Source organism: Rhinatrema bivittatum, chromosome 1 (genome assembly GCF_901001135.1).
Source record: "Rhinatrema bivittatum chromosome 1, aRhiBiv1.1, whole genome shotgun sequence".
NCBI classification, from domain to species: domain Eukaryota; kingdom Metazoa; phylum Chordata; class Amphibia; order Gymnophiona; family Rhinatrematidae; genus Rhinatrema; species Rhinatrema bivittatum.
Window position 1 is genome coordinate 398,783,009 of NC_042615.1, and position 21,209 is coordinate 398,804,217.

General features: G+C 41.6%; 1 protein-coding gene across 5 annotated transcripts in view; it reads left to right on the forward strand.

Moving 5' to 3' along the window:
* HOOK3 (hook microtubule tethering protein 3) overlaps positions 1-21,209 on the forward strand; it is a 1,188,278-nt gene that overhangs the window by 647,250 nt on the left and 519,819 nt on the right. For all 5 annotated transcript variants that reach the window (XM_029601894.1, XM_029601878.1, XM_029601884.1 and 2 more), the window contains exon 14: positions 14,467-14,536. In XM_029601894.1, the coding sequence (XP_029457754.1) occupies positions 14,467-14,536 (70 nt within the window). The remainder of the gene's footprint in view (positions 1-14,466; positions 14,537-21,209) is intronic.

The window sequence follows — 21,209 nt, forward strand, 5'->3', positions numbered from 1 at the left end:
AATAGCCACTGCCATTAGCAATGGTATCATGGAATAGACTTAGTTTTTGGGTACTTGCCAGGTTCTTATGGCCTGGTTTTGGCCACTGTTGGAAACAGGATGCTGGGCTTGATGGACCCTTGGTCTGATCCAATATGGCATTTTCTTATGATGTTAGATATACGATTTAAATGTGTCCTCGCTTCTCCGGTCATCGGTGATACGATTGGCCACATGGAAATCGCTTCCGTTATCTCTGATAGGAAGGGTAAACTTTTATAAGATGATCTTACTGCCCAAGTGGCTTTATTTAATTAAAAATTTGCCCTTGGTGATTAAATGGCGGGATCATTGGACTCTAGAGAAAACGTTGAGGTCCTTTCTCTGGGGAGGGCGGAAGGCCCGTATTCTGTTCCGATCTTTACAAGTGAGATTGGGGCGGGGAGGTTTGAATGTTCCCAATTAAAAATTGTATAATGTGGCAGGGAATCTCCGGTTGGCAAGAGATTGGTTGTTGGGTGAATTCGTCTATATTGACCTTGCGGCTGAGAAAACTCTCTTGGGACATTTGGATCCTCGCTATGCTTTGGAAGCCTCTGACTTGTCGCGATATCTCTCCACATTGATTTCCCGGTTGTTGTTTCCGATTCATTGGGCGTGGCGGCAGGTCACTGGGATGTTCTCTCTACCAAGGCAGTGCGCCTATTTATTACCGATAAAGGGAAATGCGGATTTCCAGCCAGGCTCTCACACAGCGGGCTTTCAGGAATGGTTTTCCAAGGGCATCATCTACTTGGGACATGTGCTAGATGCTGATGGTCACTTAGCATCCTTCGCCTCGATCTCTGAGCAGTGTACTTTATCAAAGCACCATGTTTTTTCCCATCTGCAATTGCGACATTACATTCACACATTGCCCGCAGACTCTCTTTCTCCTATATACTTTGATGAGACTTGAGCTGCGCTTTTTGCTATTACCCAATCCCAGAGTCCCTCCCTCACCCATTATTATAGGCAGCTAACTACGAGACCAGATGACGGAGTGTTTGCGCTTTTAGTCTCTCGCTGGCATAAGGATGCTGAGGCTTTCTCTCCATCTCGCAAGTGGCCTTGAATGTGTATCACCGGGAACTGCAATTTAAATTCTTGTGGCGTGCTTACACCCCCCCCACCACCCTAATTTGGTGGCCCATTATAAAATTGACGCTTCCCGATGTTGTGGGAAATGTAAGCGGGAGACGGGCATGTTACTTCACATGTTCTGGGGCTGTCTTTTCGTTAAGCGCTTCTGGGAGCATCTGTTACAATATTTGTCTGCCTTATTGTCAATTGTTTTAGTTCCAGGGCCACAGTTGGTGCTATTTGCGCTATTCCTACCCTTACAAGTCTGTAAGTGGGGAAATCATGTGTTCCTGCGCAAGGCCCTCTGTGTGGGGAAAAAGGTCATTCTTTTGCAGTGGCGTTCTGAAGATCCTCATTTTTACTGGACCTGACGCAATCAACTTCATGACTTGCTGCACCCGGAGGCACTGTTGGCTCGCACCTCTCCTCTGCATCAGCGAAAATTCTTGCACATCTGGGAGCTTTATCTTCAGACACTGCCGCACCGTCCATGGAGCTTAATCTTGAGCACTCTTAAATGCTTGATGTATTGAGCATGTGTAGTGGCTTGTTTTATTCAACTTAACAGTATTGCTTAAGGTTTTCATTGTAATAAGCCATAGGAGAGGTTTTCTGGGATGGGAGGTGGGGGGGGGGGGGGGGGGTAGAGAGGAGGGAAAGGAGATTAGGGGGCAGTGTGGGGGGAAGGGTAAGAATAAGGATTCAGGGGCATTGCGAAGGAGCTTTTGGCCCATATTGTAAAAATTGAGTGACTTGCTGAATGTAAGTGGCTATGACGCGAATTGTTTTTCGTTGTTATGCTTCCTTGTTATTTCTGAACCCATTAGTGATGTTTTTCTCTGTTACACTTAATAAAAACCGTTTTAACATAATGCCTATATATCGTTCAATGGTTAGATGACACCTTGAATACTGTGAGCAATTCTGGTCACCACATCTCAGTTATAGCTTAAGAACATACAGAGAAGGGTGACCAAAATAATCAAGGGCATGGAATGGCTCCTCTGTGATGAAAGGCTAAAGAGGTTAGTGTTGTTCAGCTTGGAGAAAAGACAGCTGAGTGTGGATATGATAGAGGTCTACAAAATCATGAAAGGACATGAATGGATAAATTTGAAACTGTTATTTATTCTTTCGGATAATACAAGGACTAGGGGGCACTCCATGAAGTTAGCAAGTAGCACATTTAAAACAAATCAGAGAAAAAGTTTTTGTTCAGTGCACAATTAAGCTCTGGAATTCGTTGCCGGAGAATTTGGTTAAAGCAGTTAGTGTAGCTGAATTTAAAAAAAGTTTGGATAAGTTCTGGAGGAAAAGTTCATAAACTGCTATTACTCAGTAGGGAATAGCCACTGCTATTACTGGCATTAGTAGCATGGGATCTATTTAATGTTTGGGTACAGCCAGGTATTTGTGGCTTGGATTGGCCACTGTTGGAGACAGGATTCTGGGCTTGATTGACTGTTAGTCTGACCCAGTATTGCTTATCTTATTTTCTTATCAAATTGTACCAATGAAGTTCTTTATTTAAACCTAAAGGTTCCTGAGTTTTTGATTGGAAGATCTATTCCTGTTTCTTATAATTTAATACACTCTGTATTTGTCCTCCTCACCAATGAGATTGGCCAGTTCAATAATCAATTGTAATTGTGTAAATGTATGCTATTTTTGTACGCACTATGTTACCATAGGTGCTTCAAATTTTTTATTCAGACAGCTACGATGCTCAGTGAGACGTAATTTTTATTGTCTTTGTGTGTCCCATATATAGTATTGGACAGGGACATGTCACAATATACAGAACATTTTTAGATAAACAGGTGGTATGATGTTTTAAATTTATAAAAACAAAAAAACATCTTGAGTGATTACATTGTGCCATTCCTTGCCCTGTATGGTCTGTGTACAAAATGAATAGGTAGCACATTTTAAAATGTCCTACCGATTCAGATTATAGCGTTACCTCTTCTAATATTGAGAAAGCTGAATTTACAACCAATCTTTATTGTTCTTAGTCCGTGTAAGCTATGTATTGGAGGTTCCTTAAAATCAGTGTGGAGTGTCAGGACATGCCAGTGTTTGAGAATGATACAATGTATTTCATGTGCCATATCTGTATATCACAGAACACAAGTTAAGTGATGTTCTCCTTTAGATGAGAAATGTAATAAATCACAATTTACATATCTAGCTCTCAGTTAAGCATGTCTGATAACCTATTTGGATAACCTTATGCCTCTAATCGCTGGCTAAGCAGCTTTGCCTGTAATTTAATGTCATTCAAATCAGAACATAACATTGAAGATGAAAAAATTGTGCCACTGGAACACCTTTACACAATGTTCGTGAAAGACAACTTTGGTAATGCAATAAATTATTTCAATCGGTTGGTTTTCTAAACACTGAAGTGGAAAACCCCACATGTAGCTTCTGGATTAAAATATCCAAAAAAGAAATCTGTTGTTCAGTCACATTGATGGCAAATTTCAGATGACCAGTTATAAAATTATTGCACCTGTTAATGTCCTTGACCAAAAAACAGAACATTTGTAAATCGCCTCAAAAACACAATATATTTATACCACTGTAAGGGATAAAGAAACATTTTATCCCTATTGTCATACCCTTTATTTTCAGGTAAAACTTACCCTCAAAAATAATTGTCCAAAACCAACTGTGCTAACTTTTCTAAAAACTGCATGGTTATAAATTTAGATGACTAATGTTTCTGAAATTAAGATTAAATCCTGAGGGATATTAGTGTACATTGCTTCTATAGAGGACATATCACCATGAAAATCCTGCCACAAATTTAGAACATGTGCAGAATCCTTTACATATGATTAATTTAATACAATTTGTGGTGCAAGAGAAAAGTCCACAACTGGGATAAAGGTTCTAATAACGACCTTGATGGTATAGGGCATCCTGGTGGATTATTTAAGGATTTGTGAATTTTTGGCACAATATAAATTACAGAATATCTGGATGTTGAACCTGGAGAAATGTAATCTTTTTCAGTCAAAAATTCTATCTCTTTAACTTTAATGACGTCTTGAATCATCTTCTGAAACATGCAAGTAGAATCTGCTGACAAAAGCTGATGATAAATTGTCATGTTGCTGATTAACTTCCTGTATACATTACAATTCCCCCACCCTTATCCGCTGCCTTTATCACTATTTCCCCATTCATTTACCGAGTACTCTTGTCTTAAATTATAATATTTCCTAGATGATGAAACTTCACACTGTGGTAAATCTCATAGTACTAGATCTCCATTAATGGAGATCGGTCCTGAAGGTAACCATTGTATCAATTGGTCTGGGGGTAAACATTGAGACCTCATCTTTACAATCGGTAAATCACCATAACAGGTTGCTTTATTAGGAAAAAATAATTGTAATTGTTATTTTCTCATGAACTTAAAAATATGCATTCTGTATTGAAACAGATAATGAATAGCCGTAGGACAGGGGTGGCCAACTCTGGTTCTCGAGAGCCACAAACAGGTCAGGTTTTCAAGATATCCATAGTGAATATGCATGAAATAAATTTTCTTACAATGGAGACAGTGCATGCAAATCTATCTTATGCATGTTCATTGTGGATATCCAGGCCTTTTTGTGGCTGTCAAGGAGTGGAGTTGGCCACCCCTGCCATAGGGACAAATGACAAGCCTCTGTTTAATACCATCACTTGTTTTATGACAGACTACCTGAAAGGTTAATTATTCCTGATGTTGCACTGCTTGGATCTCATATGGTCTGTACCAGTCCTTTTCATGGAATAATGTATGACTTTTGGATCTGTAACAACATCACTGCTTATTGGTTCCTCATGGTAGACCTAAAAAATGAGGTTGCATTGGCTTGTTCCCTGTACATACCAGGATCATTCCAGACGGTGGGTTATGTTCCATGTCCAGCAGATGGAGTCAGAACACAAAATTCCCAGGGGAGGAACCATATAACCACGCCTCCCCTGTAACAGCTCTCAGTAACGCTCTGACTCCAGCAGATGTGAGCAGGGGACTTGTGGTCCCCAGCTTGTTAGCTTAGGGCTACCTCCTCAGGGGGATCAAGTTTAAAAAAAAAAAAAAGGAAGTTTTTAAATTTACAGTTTAGGTCACTTTGCTAAGGCTCCTCTTACAGCAGGGGGAGAGCTCTCCGCTGGTGCTGGCTCATCGCTCTCTAGCCTGGTGACTTGCTGACAGGCTGTTGCCTGTTTTCTTTCTTTCTTTTCTCATTTTCTCACTGAGGGCTCAGTTGGGGTAAGTGTATTTTTGTTTCATCTTCTTTTTCAGCAGAAGACTGCAATTTTTTGGACTCCGTTCGGCTCTCTGAGGTGAAAGTCAGTAGCGCCGGCCTCTCCCTCCTGACCCAGGTTTTCCCCCCTCCCTTTTGGGGAGCGACCGACGTCCCGACCTGCGGCCCCGCGAAGCACCATTCCCCGGGGCCGCCTGCTGTCAGGAGGGTAATTCCCCGTCAGTTCTTCTTCAGGTCGGTGGGGGACCGCGGCAAGCATCCGTTGCCGGGTCGGCGCTCATTTTAGGCGCGAGCCACCTGTAGAGATTCCTCTCCCTCTCTCTCTCCCTGCGGCAATGCAGTCCGCGGCGCCTTGTGAGGGCTCCGACAGGGCCGGATTATTTTCTGAAGAGGGTCTGTGCTCAGGCTGTTTCCCCGAGGGGGAATGTGCGCCAGCTACTAACAAGGACGTTCGAGCTGCAGACCGCGTGGGAAGGAAGCGCCAGGCCCCATTTCCTCTCAACGTGGGAACGGCGGCCATTTTGTTGCAAGATTCTGATGCCGCGCTTTCTGAGGAGGACACGGATAATCCGTTCCCCACTTCTAGGCCCGTTTTGGACCCTTACTCCGAGTCTAATCCTGGTAGGCAGAGGGGGGATCCCCCGGTGGGTGACCCCTCAGGATGCCAGGCCTTTTCCCCTGAATTCATAGTCCTGATGCACAGGGCTTTTCTTCAGAGCAGAGACATGACCTTCGGGACCTGGGTTCCCTCTCCCCCCAAGATACCATGTCCTACCCCCTTCCTGGGTGGGACCCTCCCTCAGGCTCGCCCCCCTTTAGTAGTGAAACACTTGAAGCCTCCGATTCGCCCACCTTGTCCGTCGTGGAATCTGAATCTGGTGCTCTGAGTCCTCTGTGGTTCGCCGTTCGAACCTTTAAGCTCGGCTACTATCAAGGACGTCACTCTCAAGACCATTTTTCTCGTGGCAATCAGTTCAGCAAGACGTATTTCCGAGCTGCAGGCCCTATCCTGTCGTGAACCATACCTTTGTTTCATGCCTGAAGGGGTTTTGCTGAGGACGGTTCCTTCTTTTCTCCCTAAAGTGATTTCGGCATTCCACCTCAACCAATCGGTGGAATTACCATCTTTTGCCTCTTCTGAGTCGGGAGACCTGCATAGACTGGATGTACGGCGGTCTCTGATACGCTATCTGGAGGTGACTAATGATTTTCGGCTCTCCGATCATCTGTTTATCCTCTGGTCCGGACCCCGGAAGGGTTGCATGGCCTCCAAACAATCTATAGCGCGGTGGTTGAAGGGAGCGATCATAGCGGCGTACCTTGGCGTAGGTAAGTCCCTTCCGCTGGTTGTCAAGGCTCATTCTCTTCGAGCCCAGGCGACATCTTGGACGGAGAGCTCCTCCGTCTCCACTCAGGAGATTTGTAGGGCGGCCTCCTGGAAGTCGATCCATACTTTTGCGAGACATTATCGCCTGGACGTCTGTGCTCCGTCGGGCGGTCAGCTTGGAGGCAAGGTAATACGAGCAGGGCTGTCTGCGGCCCACCCGTGATGGGAAAGCTTTGGTACATCCCACCGTCTGGAATGATCCTGGTATTTACAGGGAAAAGAAAATTATTTCTTACCTGCTAATTTTCATTCCTGTAATACCATGGATCATTCCAGACACCCTCCCTTGGTTTGGGGGTTTGCTTATGGGACATCTCTGCCTACCTATCTTAACAATCTTTTACTCTGTATTTCGAATACTGCGCGTCTTTTTTGTTCACGCACTGCTGTTCGCAAGTTCACTGTTCAGAATTTAGTTGCTGTTTATTTGGACAATGGTTATTTCAATTCCTTCTTTGATTACTTGAATCCTCTGTTTTTAGTCTCTCTCTTTTGGGCTTTGTTAGTCTAGTTACTGAGAGCTGTTACAGGGGAGGCGTGGTTATATGGTTCCTCCCCTGGGAATTTTGTGTTCTGACTCCATCTGCTGGACATGGAACATAACCCACCGTCTGGAATGATCCATGGTATTACAGGAACGAAAATTAGCAGGTAAGGAATAATTTTCTTCTTTCCCCTTCTTCCCCACTAATGAACCATTTGACCACAAATCCTCACATATTGCATGTTTTTTGGTGATCTGACTGTTTGCTGCCAGGTATATATACTATCATTTTTGTAATCTAACTCATGTTGAAATTTAACGATATTGAACTGTTTCAACTTTCCTAAATGCATCAATTTTTTGTAATAAATTCTGATGAGATAATTGATATTGAAGTTGATCAATTCATTACTCTATAATTGCTGTTCTCTTAATGTCCTATTGAAAATTCTGCATTTCAACTTGCATTGTTTCTATAATTAACATCAGGTCTAGTGCACCATATATTAAGGATAACACTTCATTTTCCATAAACAATTTGGGTTTTTTGTTTACCCGCAATCCTCTGGGGGTACACCAATGTTGTATTATTCCACCAGAGTGGCTGTGTGCATTTCCAAGCCTATCAGTCATTTATAAAGTTGCGCTAGATCTTCCCATTGCACTGAAAGTCCCATTTGGTTTGGTATCAGACTATTCCTACATCATTCTTGCCACATGTGCTTCATGTCTTGACACTTCAATGTGTTTTTAAGGAACCTCCATACATAGCTTAAACTTGGGCTAGGAACATTAAGGATATAGTTATAAATTCACCTTTACAATGTTAGAAGAGGTTATATAATCTGAATTGGTAGAACATTTTAAATGTGGTACCTGTTCATTCTGCACACAGACTATACATGGCAAGGAATGGCAGCATCCAATCACTCAATTTGTTTTTTAAATTTTAAAACGTACTATGTCTATCTAAAAATGTTTATTATAGTGTCCATATCCAGTGTTTTGTATGAGATGCACAAAATGACAAAAGTATGTCTTTCTGAGCATCATAACTGTGTGGATAATGAGAAATTAGAAGTATTTATGGTAATGCATTGTGTACAAAATTATACATGTTTATACAGTTATGGTTGGTTATCAAATCTGTCCAATCTCATTGGTGAGGAAAACAGTTTATTAAATTATAACAAATAGTAATAGATCTTCCGATTGAAAACTATGGAACCTTTTAGTTTAAATAAAGAACTTGATTGGTACTCTTTGTCATGAGTGCTTTGGTTATCCAATGAGAGTAGCCACTATTTAAAAGCTTTCCACAGTTTTTGAAACTTTGGTGAAGGGACGACCATTGAAAGTGGAATAATGCTAGCAATAGAGGCTCTTATGGATGACTACACTCCTGAATCATGGACTTTTCAGGTGCTGGTGATGCATATAGGGAAAAATGTGCAAGGTGATGCATATAGGGAAAAATAACCCATGCTATAATTACACGATGTTAGGTTCCATATTAGGTGCTACAACCCAAGAAAGAGATCTAGGTGTCATAGTGGATAACACATTGAAATTGTCGGTTCAGTGTGCTGCGGCAGTCAAAAAAGCAAACAGAATGTTGGGAATTATTAGAAAAGGAATGATGAATAAAACGGAAAATGTCATAATGCCTCTGTATCGCTCCATGGTGAGACCGCACCTTGAATACTGTGTACAATTCTGGTCGCCGCATCTCAAAAAAGATATAATTGCGATGGAGAAGGTACAGAGAAGGGCTACCAAAATGATAAGGGGAATGGAACAACTCCCTATGAGGAAAGACTAAAGAGGTTAGGACTTTTCAGCTTGGAGAAGAGACGACTGAGGGGGGTTATGATAGAGGTGTTTAAAATCATGAGAGGTCTAGAACGGGTAGATGTGAATCGGTTATTTACTCTTTCGGATAGTAGAAAGACTAGGGGACACTCCATGAAGTTAGCATGGGGCACATTTAAAACTAATCGGAGAAAGTTCTTTTTTACTCAACGCACAATTAAACTCTGGAATTTGTTGCCAGAGAATGTGGTTCATGCAGTTAGTATAGCTGTGTTTAAAAAAGGATTGGATAAGTTCTTGGAGGAGAAGTCCATTACCTGCTATTAAGTTCACTTAGAGAATAGCCACTGCCATTAGCAATGGTTACATGGAATAGACTTAGTTTTTGGGTACTTGCCAGGTTCTTATGGCCTGGATTGGCCACTGTTGGAAACAGGATGCTGGGCTTGATGGACCCTTGGTCTGACCCAGTATGGCATTTTCTTATGTTCTTATGTCCCCCTTATTAGGGAAATGCTGGTTTAAATCTGAATGTGAAATAATATTAAGACTCTTTATAATCACATTTTGGTTGCACTGCAAGCATATTGAAAATAAATGGGACTATCATTAAATATGGTGTGGTTTTTCTCTGAACAAATTGATCAGTTTTTCCTATCTAAGACCATCCCTAGAAAATTCTAATTTCAATATTTTGTTCAGTTGGCTGATATATTTGTGTTTGCAAATGTTTCTACAACATAGGGGCTGATGCCATAATGTGTGGCTTAAAACTGTGCACTGAAATTCAGTATACAGTTCAAAGCACAGGAAAAATATTTTTCTTAATGATTTTTTTTTTTAAATACTGACTGAAAAATGTGTGCACAAACCTGAGTTAAAATGTGTTCAGCACAGTCTGAACCTACATTTTAAACATGGGGAATCTCTCATGTGATTTATGCACACAAAATTCATATTGTTTATGCACACTATTTATGTGCACAAAATTGCTTTCAGCACAGAAAACATTTTTTGTGCACATAAACCATATTTAATTTAGAACACATACTTTGTGTGCGTAAAGCATGTTTTCAGCATGTAAATCCCGATTACAAGTCCTGGTGTTGGAATTTCAGTTTCTGTCCATAGACTGACACAAGTACTAGAAACTTTACTCCATTTCTGACTATGAATAAAATTTCCATGCTAGAAAAACATGAGTTAAGCCAACACACCTTTCTTCATTGGGGGTAATAATTGACTACAATTTTACATACATTTTTTTGTGCACAGAACTCCTCGCTGCATCTGGAGTAACATTTGTGCACAAAATATGTGCAAAACTGCGAGTACGCTCTGCTGAGCACGCCATATTAAGCAGCCACCACTTATCTGGATAACTTTTTATCCTGCAAAAACGTTCTGGGGCGGAGCTACTTATCTGGCTAACTTACCCCTAGCTTCATCAAAAAGTGTTACTTACTCATTGATAATGCCCGCGATAAGGAAAAGGGGCATGTTTATGGAAAATTTTGAGTTACTGTACCACATGGTAAGTTACCGCTTTGTGTATTGCACAGTGTGGTAAACTTACAATCCCTATTTTTCACATCCTGCACTAAGGAGAGAGAGAGACTGAGAGAGAGAGCCTATCTACAAGGCCCTCATAGTAGTAAAATATTTATATCTCTATAGAAGGGCCACCTAATAGGTCGAGGTGAGGTGTTCGTGGTGTTTAGGGACCAGTTTCACATGTAGAGTGAGACGTACGAACAGCACGGTACACCTTGGTGAAGATTTGACGTGAGGGAAGTCTCAAAAACATGAACTTTCTACTATGTTCTCTCACCTTAGCTTGATGTACCCTATAACAGGGTACCATCAAGCTAGGGTGAGATAACATAGTACAAAATTTAATCTTTGTGAGACTTTCCTCACTCCAAATGACACCAAATCTTCACCAAGATGTACTGTGCTGTTTGTACGTCTCACTCTACATGCGAAACTGGCCCCTAAACACCACGAACACCTCACCTCGACCTATTAGGTGGCCCTCCTATAGAGAGATAAGTAGGTGCACACAGTGAGGCCCTCCCCAGCGGCAAGCTCTCGCTCTCTCTCTTGCTTTCCTCCCCCCACCACACACACACACACACACACACACACCCCCTCGCTCTCCCTCCCCAAGCCCAGAAATGCCAAAATGCAATTCAAAAAATGTGTGGCGAATTGCATTATGGCCATTTCGGGCATATGGCACAGCTTAATGCCAGGGAAAAGATGTAGTTATTTCTGGTGATAAAACCATGCGATATTGCCCCTAATTTAACTAAATCCCACCCAAATTTCTCCCCCGATCCCATCCCCCTCAAAAATTAGCATTCGCGCCATGCGAATGCTATACTTTTCGCATGCATTATGGCGTTAATGCCATAACGCATTTTAATGAATGATGCGTTAGTCAGGTAAGTGCCAATATTCAGTTTTATCCAGCTAAATTAGCCAGATTAGTTAGATCTGCTATTCAGCTGGTCTAAAGCTAGCAGGATAAACTTATCCAGCTAGCTATTAGTTAGCCACATATATTCAGCAGTGCAGCTGCGTCGCACAATATCTTGGCCTAGTTAGCTGGATACGTTTATTAGCTAACTTGCTCAGTGAGATAGTGGCAGAATATGGACCGCAGAATTTTTTATTCTCTGGAAAAATGCAGAGTTTTGAATATTGGCAGTTATCTGAATAAAATGTATATGTGTGAGTGAAAGGCATTTTAGGTGTATTCTAGGGCAGAGTTAGTTGAAAAACTTATCCAGCTATCTCTGATATTTGGAGTTAGCTGAATAAGTTTATTTATTTATTTTATTTATTTAAAAGTATTTATATACTGCTTTTAAAAATAAAATTTTGTCAAAACGGTTTACAGAGAAGTATAAAATCAACGAAATAAAATAGATTAAGGAAAAAAATACATAAAATGGTATATAGCTATCTAGGTAGCTAATTTTAACATAAAATTTACAACAAAAGAATTATGCCTTGAATAAAAAAGAGGGGGTAGGAAAAGAGAGGGGGGGGGTCAAGGGAAAATAAAGAGAAGAAGAATTCTCTGGAGAAAACAGGGTTAGAGTGAATCAAGTGAAAAATATGAGGAAGCAGAAGGGGTGGATGTGAGTTGAGTAGTGATGGTTGGGTGAATTGATGGAATGTTAAATGCAAGTTGAAAAAGATATGTTTTGAGGAATTTTTTTAAAGTGAAGTGGATTTAATATTAAACGGATGGGATTTGGTAGAGAGTTCCAGAGTGAGGGTCCTGCTACTGAGAGCACTCTTTTTCTGGTGATTTCTAATCTTGCTTGTCGAGTAAGTTTTGTGTTAATGATCTTAAATGTTGTGTGGGTTTATAGATACGGAGTAGGGAGCAAAGCCAAGTGGAAGAAGAATTATGTATTAGACCATGAATTATAGTAAGTACTTTGTACTTTATTCTAAATTTTATGGGTAACCAGTGGAAGGATTATAAGGTGGGGGTAATGTGATTTCGGAGTGAGATACCGGATAGAATAAGGGCTGCACTATTTTGAACTAACTGTAAAGGGTATAGTGAAGAATCGGGTAGACCTAAATAAAGAGCATTACAGTAGTCTAGGCTAGAAAAAATTAGAGACTGAAGAACAGTTCTGAAACCACGATGAAAGAGGTGAGGGCGAAGACGTTTTAAGAGTTGTAGTTTATAGAATGATTTTTTTGTCAGAGAGGAAATATGTTGTTTCATTGAAAGGTTTGTATTTATAATGACTCCTAAGTTGTAGCGTGATGCGTTATTGGGATTGATATACCATTTGTTATCAGATGTGAAGGTGGACCAATTGAAGAATCTGAAATGGATGTTAAATGAACAATCTCGGTTTTAGACGGATTTAGTTTTAGACGATTATGGGAGAGCCAAGAGTTGATAGTGGATAGGTAAAATGAGACCATGGATAGAGTAGCTGACCAGGATGTCTTGTAGGGAACTAGAAATTGTATGTCGTCTGTGTAAATTGTTTTAACTGTAAATTGAGGGAAGATAAGATATGGCATAGAGGAAGGAGATAAATGTTGAATAGTATAGGCTAACTCAGGACATGACTATGAGCAAGGTTAAGTAATGTTCTAACAGCAGCAGCAATGATAAAAAATAAATGAGCAAGCCTGCTGACCCAATCCCCTATCACCCCCATCCCAGTGAAACAAGATGTCAGTCATTTGCAGCCGATTTCCTTCCCACCCCCCCAAACAAAATCCTCCAGATAGTTGCAAAATGTTGCTGGCCTGTAGACATGAAAAGCTCCTGCCCTCTCCCCTTACAATAGTAAAAATAGAATAATGAAAGCCCATGCTCTGCCCCCCCCCCCACACACACACACACACATCAACCCAACTTGACCATTCCAACGCCACTCGGAACCTCAAAACCCTTACTGTAGCTGGGAACTTAGAACAATCATCCACCTCCTGGTATGTCTATAGTTGCCATCAGAGTATTGCCTTGACAGCAGCACTGGGGCTGCCAAGAGCTGGATGATTGCTCTGAGCTCTCCTTGCTGCGATAAGGGCTTGGGAGTGTTCCACGTGGGGGAGGAAGGGTTGGATTGGGTTGATGGACTTCTACAGGGGGTGTTCATAATCTTTCTGTTTTACAATTAGGGGGGGAGAGGGAGGGAGGCTTTTCAGGCATATAGTCCTTCAATATTTTGCAACTCTTGGGCAGCCTTTGGGGAGAAAGGGGGATCCAACGCAAAGGGCTGACATTTGTTTCATGTGATCGTTACCTAATAGGCTATAGTCAAAGAATATAGCCGGTTAAAGTTTTCTGAGTATGTAGACTCTGATAACTTTATTGAAGAACTACTCCTAGAGGATTTTCTCAAGTGTATGTCCTTGAGAACACACCTTCTGGATGCAAGCTAGCTGTGGTAGGGAACCACATTTTAGGAGCTGTTGCTCCAGGCCCTCAAGTCTCTTCCAGTAAAGGACCTGAACATGAATATTCTTGAAATGAGGGCAGTATACAAGGCTCTGGTGGCTTTTACCTATTTGTTCTTCACAGAAATGTTTAAATAAAGTCTGACAAGTTTGTGAGAAAGCTGAGCAAGTGGTGATGATCTCACTTCAGCAGGTGGTGCTCTGCCTATCTGGTCCAGTGGATTGTGATACTAAGAGATGTGTGTTAGGCAAGTAATTTTTTTTTGTTTTAGATGACTTTACCTGGTTTTTCTCTTTTCCCTAGCATAGGAGTTTAAAGAGCATTTTCCCTAAAATAGGTTTTTTTGTTTAAGTCACTGAGTAGAGTTTAATTATGTAGTGATTCATGTTTTAGTCTGAGTTAAGATGAATACTGGATATGCATACTTTTTTGATATGTACAATATATATTTTGTTTTATTTAACAGGACTGATGGCATTGGGTAATCAAGAATCTTCTGACAGTCTAGCATCAGAAATAGTAACTCCTGAAATCAAGTGAGTAAGATTTAGCTGTGATGACTTAACCTGAAACAAATGTTTAGAGAGTTACACGGTGTCAGTAGCATATTAGATCTGGCAAGTGCAAGAGATATCAGAAGAGGCGGAATGGAAGGATAGATTAAAATCAGAAATCTGGGATGGTATAATAAATGCTTGGCACATGCCTTACAATATCTAAGAATTTCTGATTTGTAAGTCTTTATTTCTCCGGGTTTTTAATTTATTTTCTAAGACTTTTTCTTTAATCTGCAGTGAAAGTCCTATTTTAGGCATGATAAGTGTTCTGAATTTAGAGTTAATCTGGTGTTTCTGGAGTAAGAAATACCACTGCTCACATAGCATTTCTTGTACTGGTTGATTTCCTGGGCTACACTGGACTATTCTTTTAAGGTTCTGAAGAGTTAGGGGCCGATGCAATAAATTTGCGTAGAAACTGGGCGCTGAACAGTTAGTGCCTGCTCTCTTAACGTGCCCCCCTTGGGGGTGCCATGCAATATTTAAATTAGGGGGGGATGCGTTAGCTTGCGCAACCCTAGTGCCTCCTTACTAACAAAAACCTAATCGGTTTTCGTGATTCGGCCATTTGCCAGCAAGGAAAACAGACGCCGAATTTATCAGCATTGTTTTTCCTGACCGCAGACGGCCGTCACGAAAACCAATGCCGATAGACCTGGCATCTGTTTTCCTTACCGGCGGACAGCAGTCACGAAAATTGACGTTGGGTTTATCGGCACCTGTTTTCGTGACTCGGCTGTCCGCCGGTCAGGAAAACAGACGCCGATAAATTCTGCATCTGTTTTCGTGATGGTTGTCTGCCGGTAAGGAAAACAGATGCCGAAGGTTCAGGAAGCGTACTCTTGTCGGTCGATCATCAGTTTCCTGAATCCGACTGTTTGTTTTTTTTTTTTAACTTTTTTTCTTTTATTTTTCATCCTACTTAATATCACAACGATATTAAGTAGGAGGCAATACAGAAAAGCAGTTTTTTCTGCTTTTCTGTACTTGTTTTTGATGCGCACAACTATTAACGTTTGCTCCAGGCAGGTGTTAATAGATGACAGTTAAATGTACGTCCGAGACGCACATTTTTTTTTTTTTTGGCATCTGGAGGGAATGCCTAATAGCCTCATTCATATGCATTTGCATGTGAAGAGCGCTATTAGATTCACTCCGTGTTAGACGCTCGTTGAATATGCGCTAATCCCCTTATTGCATTAGGGGATTGATTAGCGCCTATTCTACCTGTGTCTGACTGCAAGTTAATGCTCGGCTGAGTGCACTGTATTGCATCGGCTTCTTAATGTGTTAATATTACTGTAAAAAGGCTGCTAAAGGTTTAACAAAATTGAAAGCCAAGTTTGTAGCAACATTATAGAATGTCCATTGATAATGTTTCTCCAACTTTAACAGGAGCTGACAGTGTCAAGAAATTGGGAGAAATTTTTCTGTTTGCAAATTTATATTTGTAACCATCGAGTTGAGTAATCTTAAAAGTGATGGGGGGGTCATTCAGTACCGGGGGCTTTTTTCTTATTTTCCTAGTTAGAGAGGGTTAGGATAAACCTCCTAGATGTTAACTGGGTAGTCTCTCTGTTCATTACAAATAATTCTAAATTCTGCTGCTTGTCTGCTCACAGGTACTTCCATTCATAATCATATTACACCTGTCTTAAAATTTAAAAAAAAATGCACTGGCTACCATCACTGCTCGCATTAAATATAAAATTGCTGTGTCCATTCACAGTCTGCTCTATAATCTGAATTCTCCTTGGATTAGCGCTATTCTGCACATTCACACTCCAGCCCGGACTCTTCAATCCTCTAGTCAGTTTTTCCTCGATGTCTCCTCTTCAAAAGCTGCTGGTTTAGCCTCCACACATGAGCATGCTTTTTCTATATATGCCCTATTTTGTGGAATTCTCTCTGTTTCTTTATGGCTCATGCAAGACTCAAAGCTATTCAAGAAATCATTTAAAACCAACTTTTTATTGAAGCTTTCCATTAATAAATTCTCCCTCCAGTTTGTTTTCTCCACCTTGCAGTTTATTTGCGTTAAGGATGGCTTCAAGTTTTAGATCTCACACAGGTATTTGCTTGTTTTTGTTTTTATTAATTTTTTATTGTACCCACCCTGAACTTTGGAGGAGCAGGTAATTAAATGCTTTTACATAAATAAAAATAAAATACTAAGCAAGTACAAGAATTTCCATGCATGTGCTGCCTTATAAGCACCCCCACTCTTTTTTTTGACAAAGCTCTTGCACAGATGTGTATTCTGTTTCTCTATTTATTTTGTTTCAATTACTTGCAGTCTTTTTGTTTGCTCATTCATATACCACATTTGCAGCCCCTCAATGGCACTTTTCATTGCTATATTAAAAAAAAAAAGAATAAAGAAAGAAGGTATTAGGATGTCCAGTTCCAAGAAGGCTACTCCTAGTAGCTTCTAGGACTGCATCTGTGACTGTAAGATGTCCATCACTGATGGCCACAGCATCTGCTGCATGTGCCTGGGACCTGACTATGACTCTGCTACTTGCTATGACTGTGGTTGGATATCAGTGGAACTTGGCATGGAAGATGGAAGAGCTCTGCAAGCTGGTAAAGAGGCAGGGTCTCCTTAGACTTCCTTCGTTCTAAGTCAAGTAAAAGCTTCTCTGGCAGAGCTCCCCAACTATGGGACCAGACTCCAGATCAATCATAACCCAAGGGTTAAACATTGGAAACACTGAACACAGGAACCTGTGCACTCCCAAGTCTTATTTTCCTCTCGGGGCTTATCTATGCCAAAGAAGAGCCATTCAGCACCAGTGGTGCGGGAGACATTTATGTTGCTGAAACAGTCCCTGCTGCCTTTCACACACTGGCATTTGATGCTGTCTGTGCACTGTGCACAGAAGCCACCAATGCGATCAATGCTAGTTGTAATCCAGGTGCCATTTGGTCTCAAAAAGGGACTCTTCAGAGCTATCCTCTTCCTTTTTGGAACCCTTATCTCTCTCACCTCCTGTTTCTAGATTCCAGGCCTTCCAGGGCCCAGTTAGAATCGGCCAGGAGCAGTTAGCCTGGGTCTCTCCCATTGCATTTGTAAACTCCGGATTCTATCTGCTGTAGTGTGTCATTAGTCTCTATGTGACCCCCCCTCTAATGCAGGTAGCCCAGGGGGAGGCCGCCACCTGGCGTATGGTGCACGCTTCTCAAAACAATGATATACTGATCTTAGAAGAGGATGATTCTCTTCTCTAACTCTGGCCCAGGGGACACAGGCTTGCTTTTATCTCTTTGGTGGCCAGTGAGAAGGCATCCTATAGCCTCTTCTGTTCAGGATGTCTGATTTGTTCTCACATACGGGTCTCCCTCCTATTTGTACACCACATGAACTGCCATCAGAAATCCCAGTGATGGAAGCTAGCACAACCTCTATCAGGCAGGCCATCCTCTTCTGCATAGGAGTTCAGCCAGCATTCAGTTGATGAAATAAGGGGCATGGCCAATTCTGAGGTCTCCGCCCCATTTGCCATCATCTTCAAGGGGTCATGGATTAGCATCTTCCACCATTTAGTTCTGAAGAAGGGTCTACAGTGATCCCAGCTCTTTACCTGACCTGGTCACTGAACAAATTAGATAAAGCCATCTGTGTCAATGTCTGGAGGGATAAGGATCTCTGCCCGAGATCTTTGTCCTACTTCAAATTCTGGGAACAGTTTCCAAGCCAGCAGTAATCCCAGTTCATCAAATTCTGTGTGAGCTGCAAATAAGAATATGGGATAATTCTACTTCCTGTGCCGAACTCCCCCCTCTCCCCCCCCCCCCCCCAAAGTAGTCAGGAAGCTGGATCTTATATACAGAGTACTACAGGCTCAATGTTTTGGCATAGTTCAACTGCTATGCCAATCTGTGGTGGTAGAGTCAACGTTGAAGTGTGCCATAAAGAACAGAATTTTTTTCCAGCATATTCTGATGAAAGGACCTTAGGACAATTTCAGAAAGTCTTCTAATGCTTGATGCTAAATGCCCACAGTGCAGCTCACTAACTCTATATGGTACAATACTTACACGACTGCATTGACAAGCTGAAGCCTCTTGTGTAGTCTCTGGTCAAAGAGCAGGAGGGTTATCAGCAAGCTATTCTGTATGCAGGAGAATGCTAGTGGCATCTCATCTGGTCAGTGTATGAGTCCTTTCTCACCACAGCAAGATATTCAGCAGCAAACATTTGGGGTATGCTGGATGGCATGATTGAGAGCAAGCAGTTTGCGGGAAGACATTTATGACAAGTTTGCTTATGTCCTGTGTTCTAGGAACATGGTCAGAGAAACTGCTGCTCAGATTAAGGACCAGCATGTGGCCATTCAGTGATTGTCAGCAGGAACTAACCAGCCTCCTTCCTCTAGGTGTCCTTACTTTGCAATGAAACCATCCTTTTTTTCAGTGAGACCCCTTCCACCAATTTCAGCATTATCATGCTACACCTGCACTGACAGAACAGCAGCTTCAGGCCCGAGAATGCCCACATGAGAAATGTCAGCCCAAGATGCCACAGCAGTCTGAGCCCAAACTGGGACCTAGATTTTGATGAGCCCTGATCCTCAGGTCTTGACCATTCCAGTAGACAGAAGGATTCAGCTATTCCATGATGATTGGAGAAATGTCATCAAGGACTACTAGGTTGTCAAAATTGTGGACTCTGTTTACTGTTGGTGCTTCTCCTAGATCCCAGCACTTCACCAATGTTTATCCTTCAATCCAGATCCATCTCATTCACCCAACTTTGTCTCGAGGTAGAAACATATCTCCACATATGACCCTCACAAATAATGTAACAGGGGTTTCTGTTTACACTATTTTCTTACGTCCAGGTTCTCCCCTTTGGCATCTTAACTGTCTTAAGGGTCTTTACAAAATGCCTGGCAGTAGCAACAGCACCTCTTCGTCATCAAGGGAAGTAGATGTTCCCGTACCTAGATGACTGGCTAGTGACAGGACATTCTTAAGCTGGGATGCTAGACTCCTAAGAAGACATTCCATCTCCTTCAATCATTAGATTTCATAGTCTATTTCATCAAATTGAATCTCGTCCAGAGAATCAATCATTGGAGCGTGGATAGACTCAGAGGATAAAGCTTTCATTTTGTTGGATAGGATAATTCTGTTGTCCTTGGGCACATCGCTGTGGTGGTGCATGTGGTGCCCATGACTTGCCTGAACATGAGGGCACTCCAGTGGAGCCTCTGCTCCCAGAGAAATAAGGTGTGTCAGCTCTTGTCACATTCCATATGGATAACCCTGGAGATGAAACTGTCCCTCCATTGGTGGATGAAACCAATAGACTTGGAAGTAGGTTCCTCTCTTTGAGTTTTACCTCATCAGGTGATGCTGGTGACGGATGCATTCACCAGAAGGTGGATCACTCATACAAACTTCTTGCAAACTCAGGGGACTTGGTCAACAATGGAACATCTGTTTCAGATCAACCTCTTAGAACTACAAGTCATTAACTATGCAAATGGGGCATTCTCTCATTTTTAGGGAAAGAATTCTTATTCAAACCAATAGCCAAGTGACAGTGATCTATATAAACAAGCAAGGTGGGTTCAGGGTCCTGGACCCTCTACCAGGAGAATTTGGGAGTGGATCTTTTCTTCTAGGAACTTACCTTCCTGTAGTCTCCAACACCTTGGCAGATCACCTCAGAAGTTTTTCATCTTCATGAGTGGTCTATAGTGGCCAAAGTGTCAACTATAAATAGACCTATTTGTGTCAGAAAACAGGATAGCTGACAAACTTTGCTTCCTTCTTCAAAGAAAATTCAGATATGCTCTGGCTTTTTTTTCTGCTCAAGTAAGATGCAGATCTGCTGTATGTGTTTGTAAGCAAGATAAAGGTATTCTGCAGCCTGTGGGCATAGCCCACTTTAATCCCTCCCCCCCCCCCTTTTATTTTTCCTGTTCTCTTGGAGGGAGGCAGCGTTACTGAAGTATACCCCTTATCTCCCTTATATGCAATACAAAAGGCCCAGAAAAGGACACCTGTTTGTCTTAGATCATATGGCTTTATTTTCAGATATTCAGATTTACCACTTATAGCAAAATAACATCTTATGCTAGACAAGAAACTTATAATAAATCTTTAGCATAGAATACACTTCTGATAATTAGCTTAGCAGATATGAATAATAAGAAATTAACACATCATCTTGGCTGCAACTTGCTCATACTTTGAAACACTCCTAACTTGCTAACCCATCCTTGGTCTCTGAGCCATGAGAGAAGAGACAGTTCCAGATGCAGCCTCTGTCTCTGAAGCAGCTGTGGAGGGCAGAGGAGTTGCCTAGTTCCTTGGGAAGACCCCCAGCAAATATGATTCCGGATACAATGACTTCTTGTTGGTGAGCCCTTTTCCCCCAGAAATTTTAAAAGCCAGTGCATGCATATTCAGAGGCTTAATGCATATTAATTTATTGACATGAGTCCAGTTCTGATTGGGTCCTTCTTCACATAGACTTCTTGAAACCTCCCCAGCTTGACCATCAGGCGCGACACAGAGAGCTGACCAGGTCTTTTGACAGGGCTGGCCTATCTGACAAAGCCCCTTTTTAATTGGAGGGTCCCATCTCCAGTCAGAACTGAGCCATGCTGATAGGGTTGGATCTATTTTTACACATACA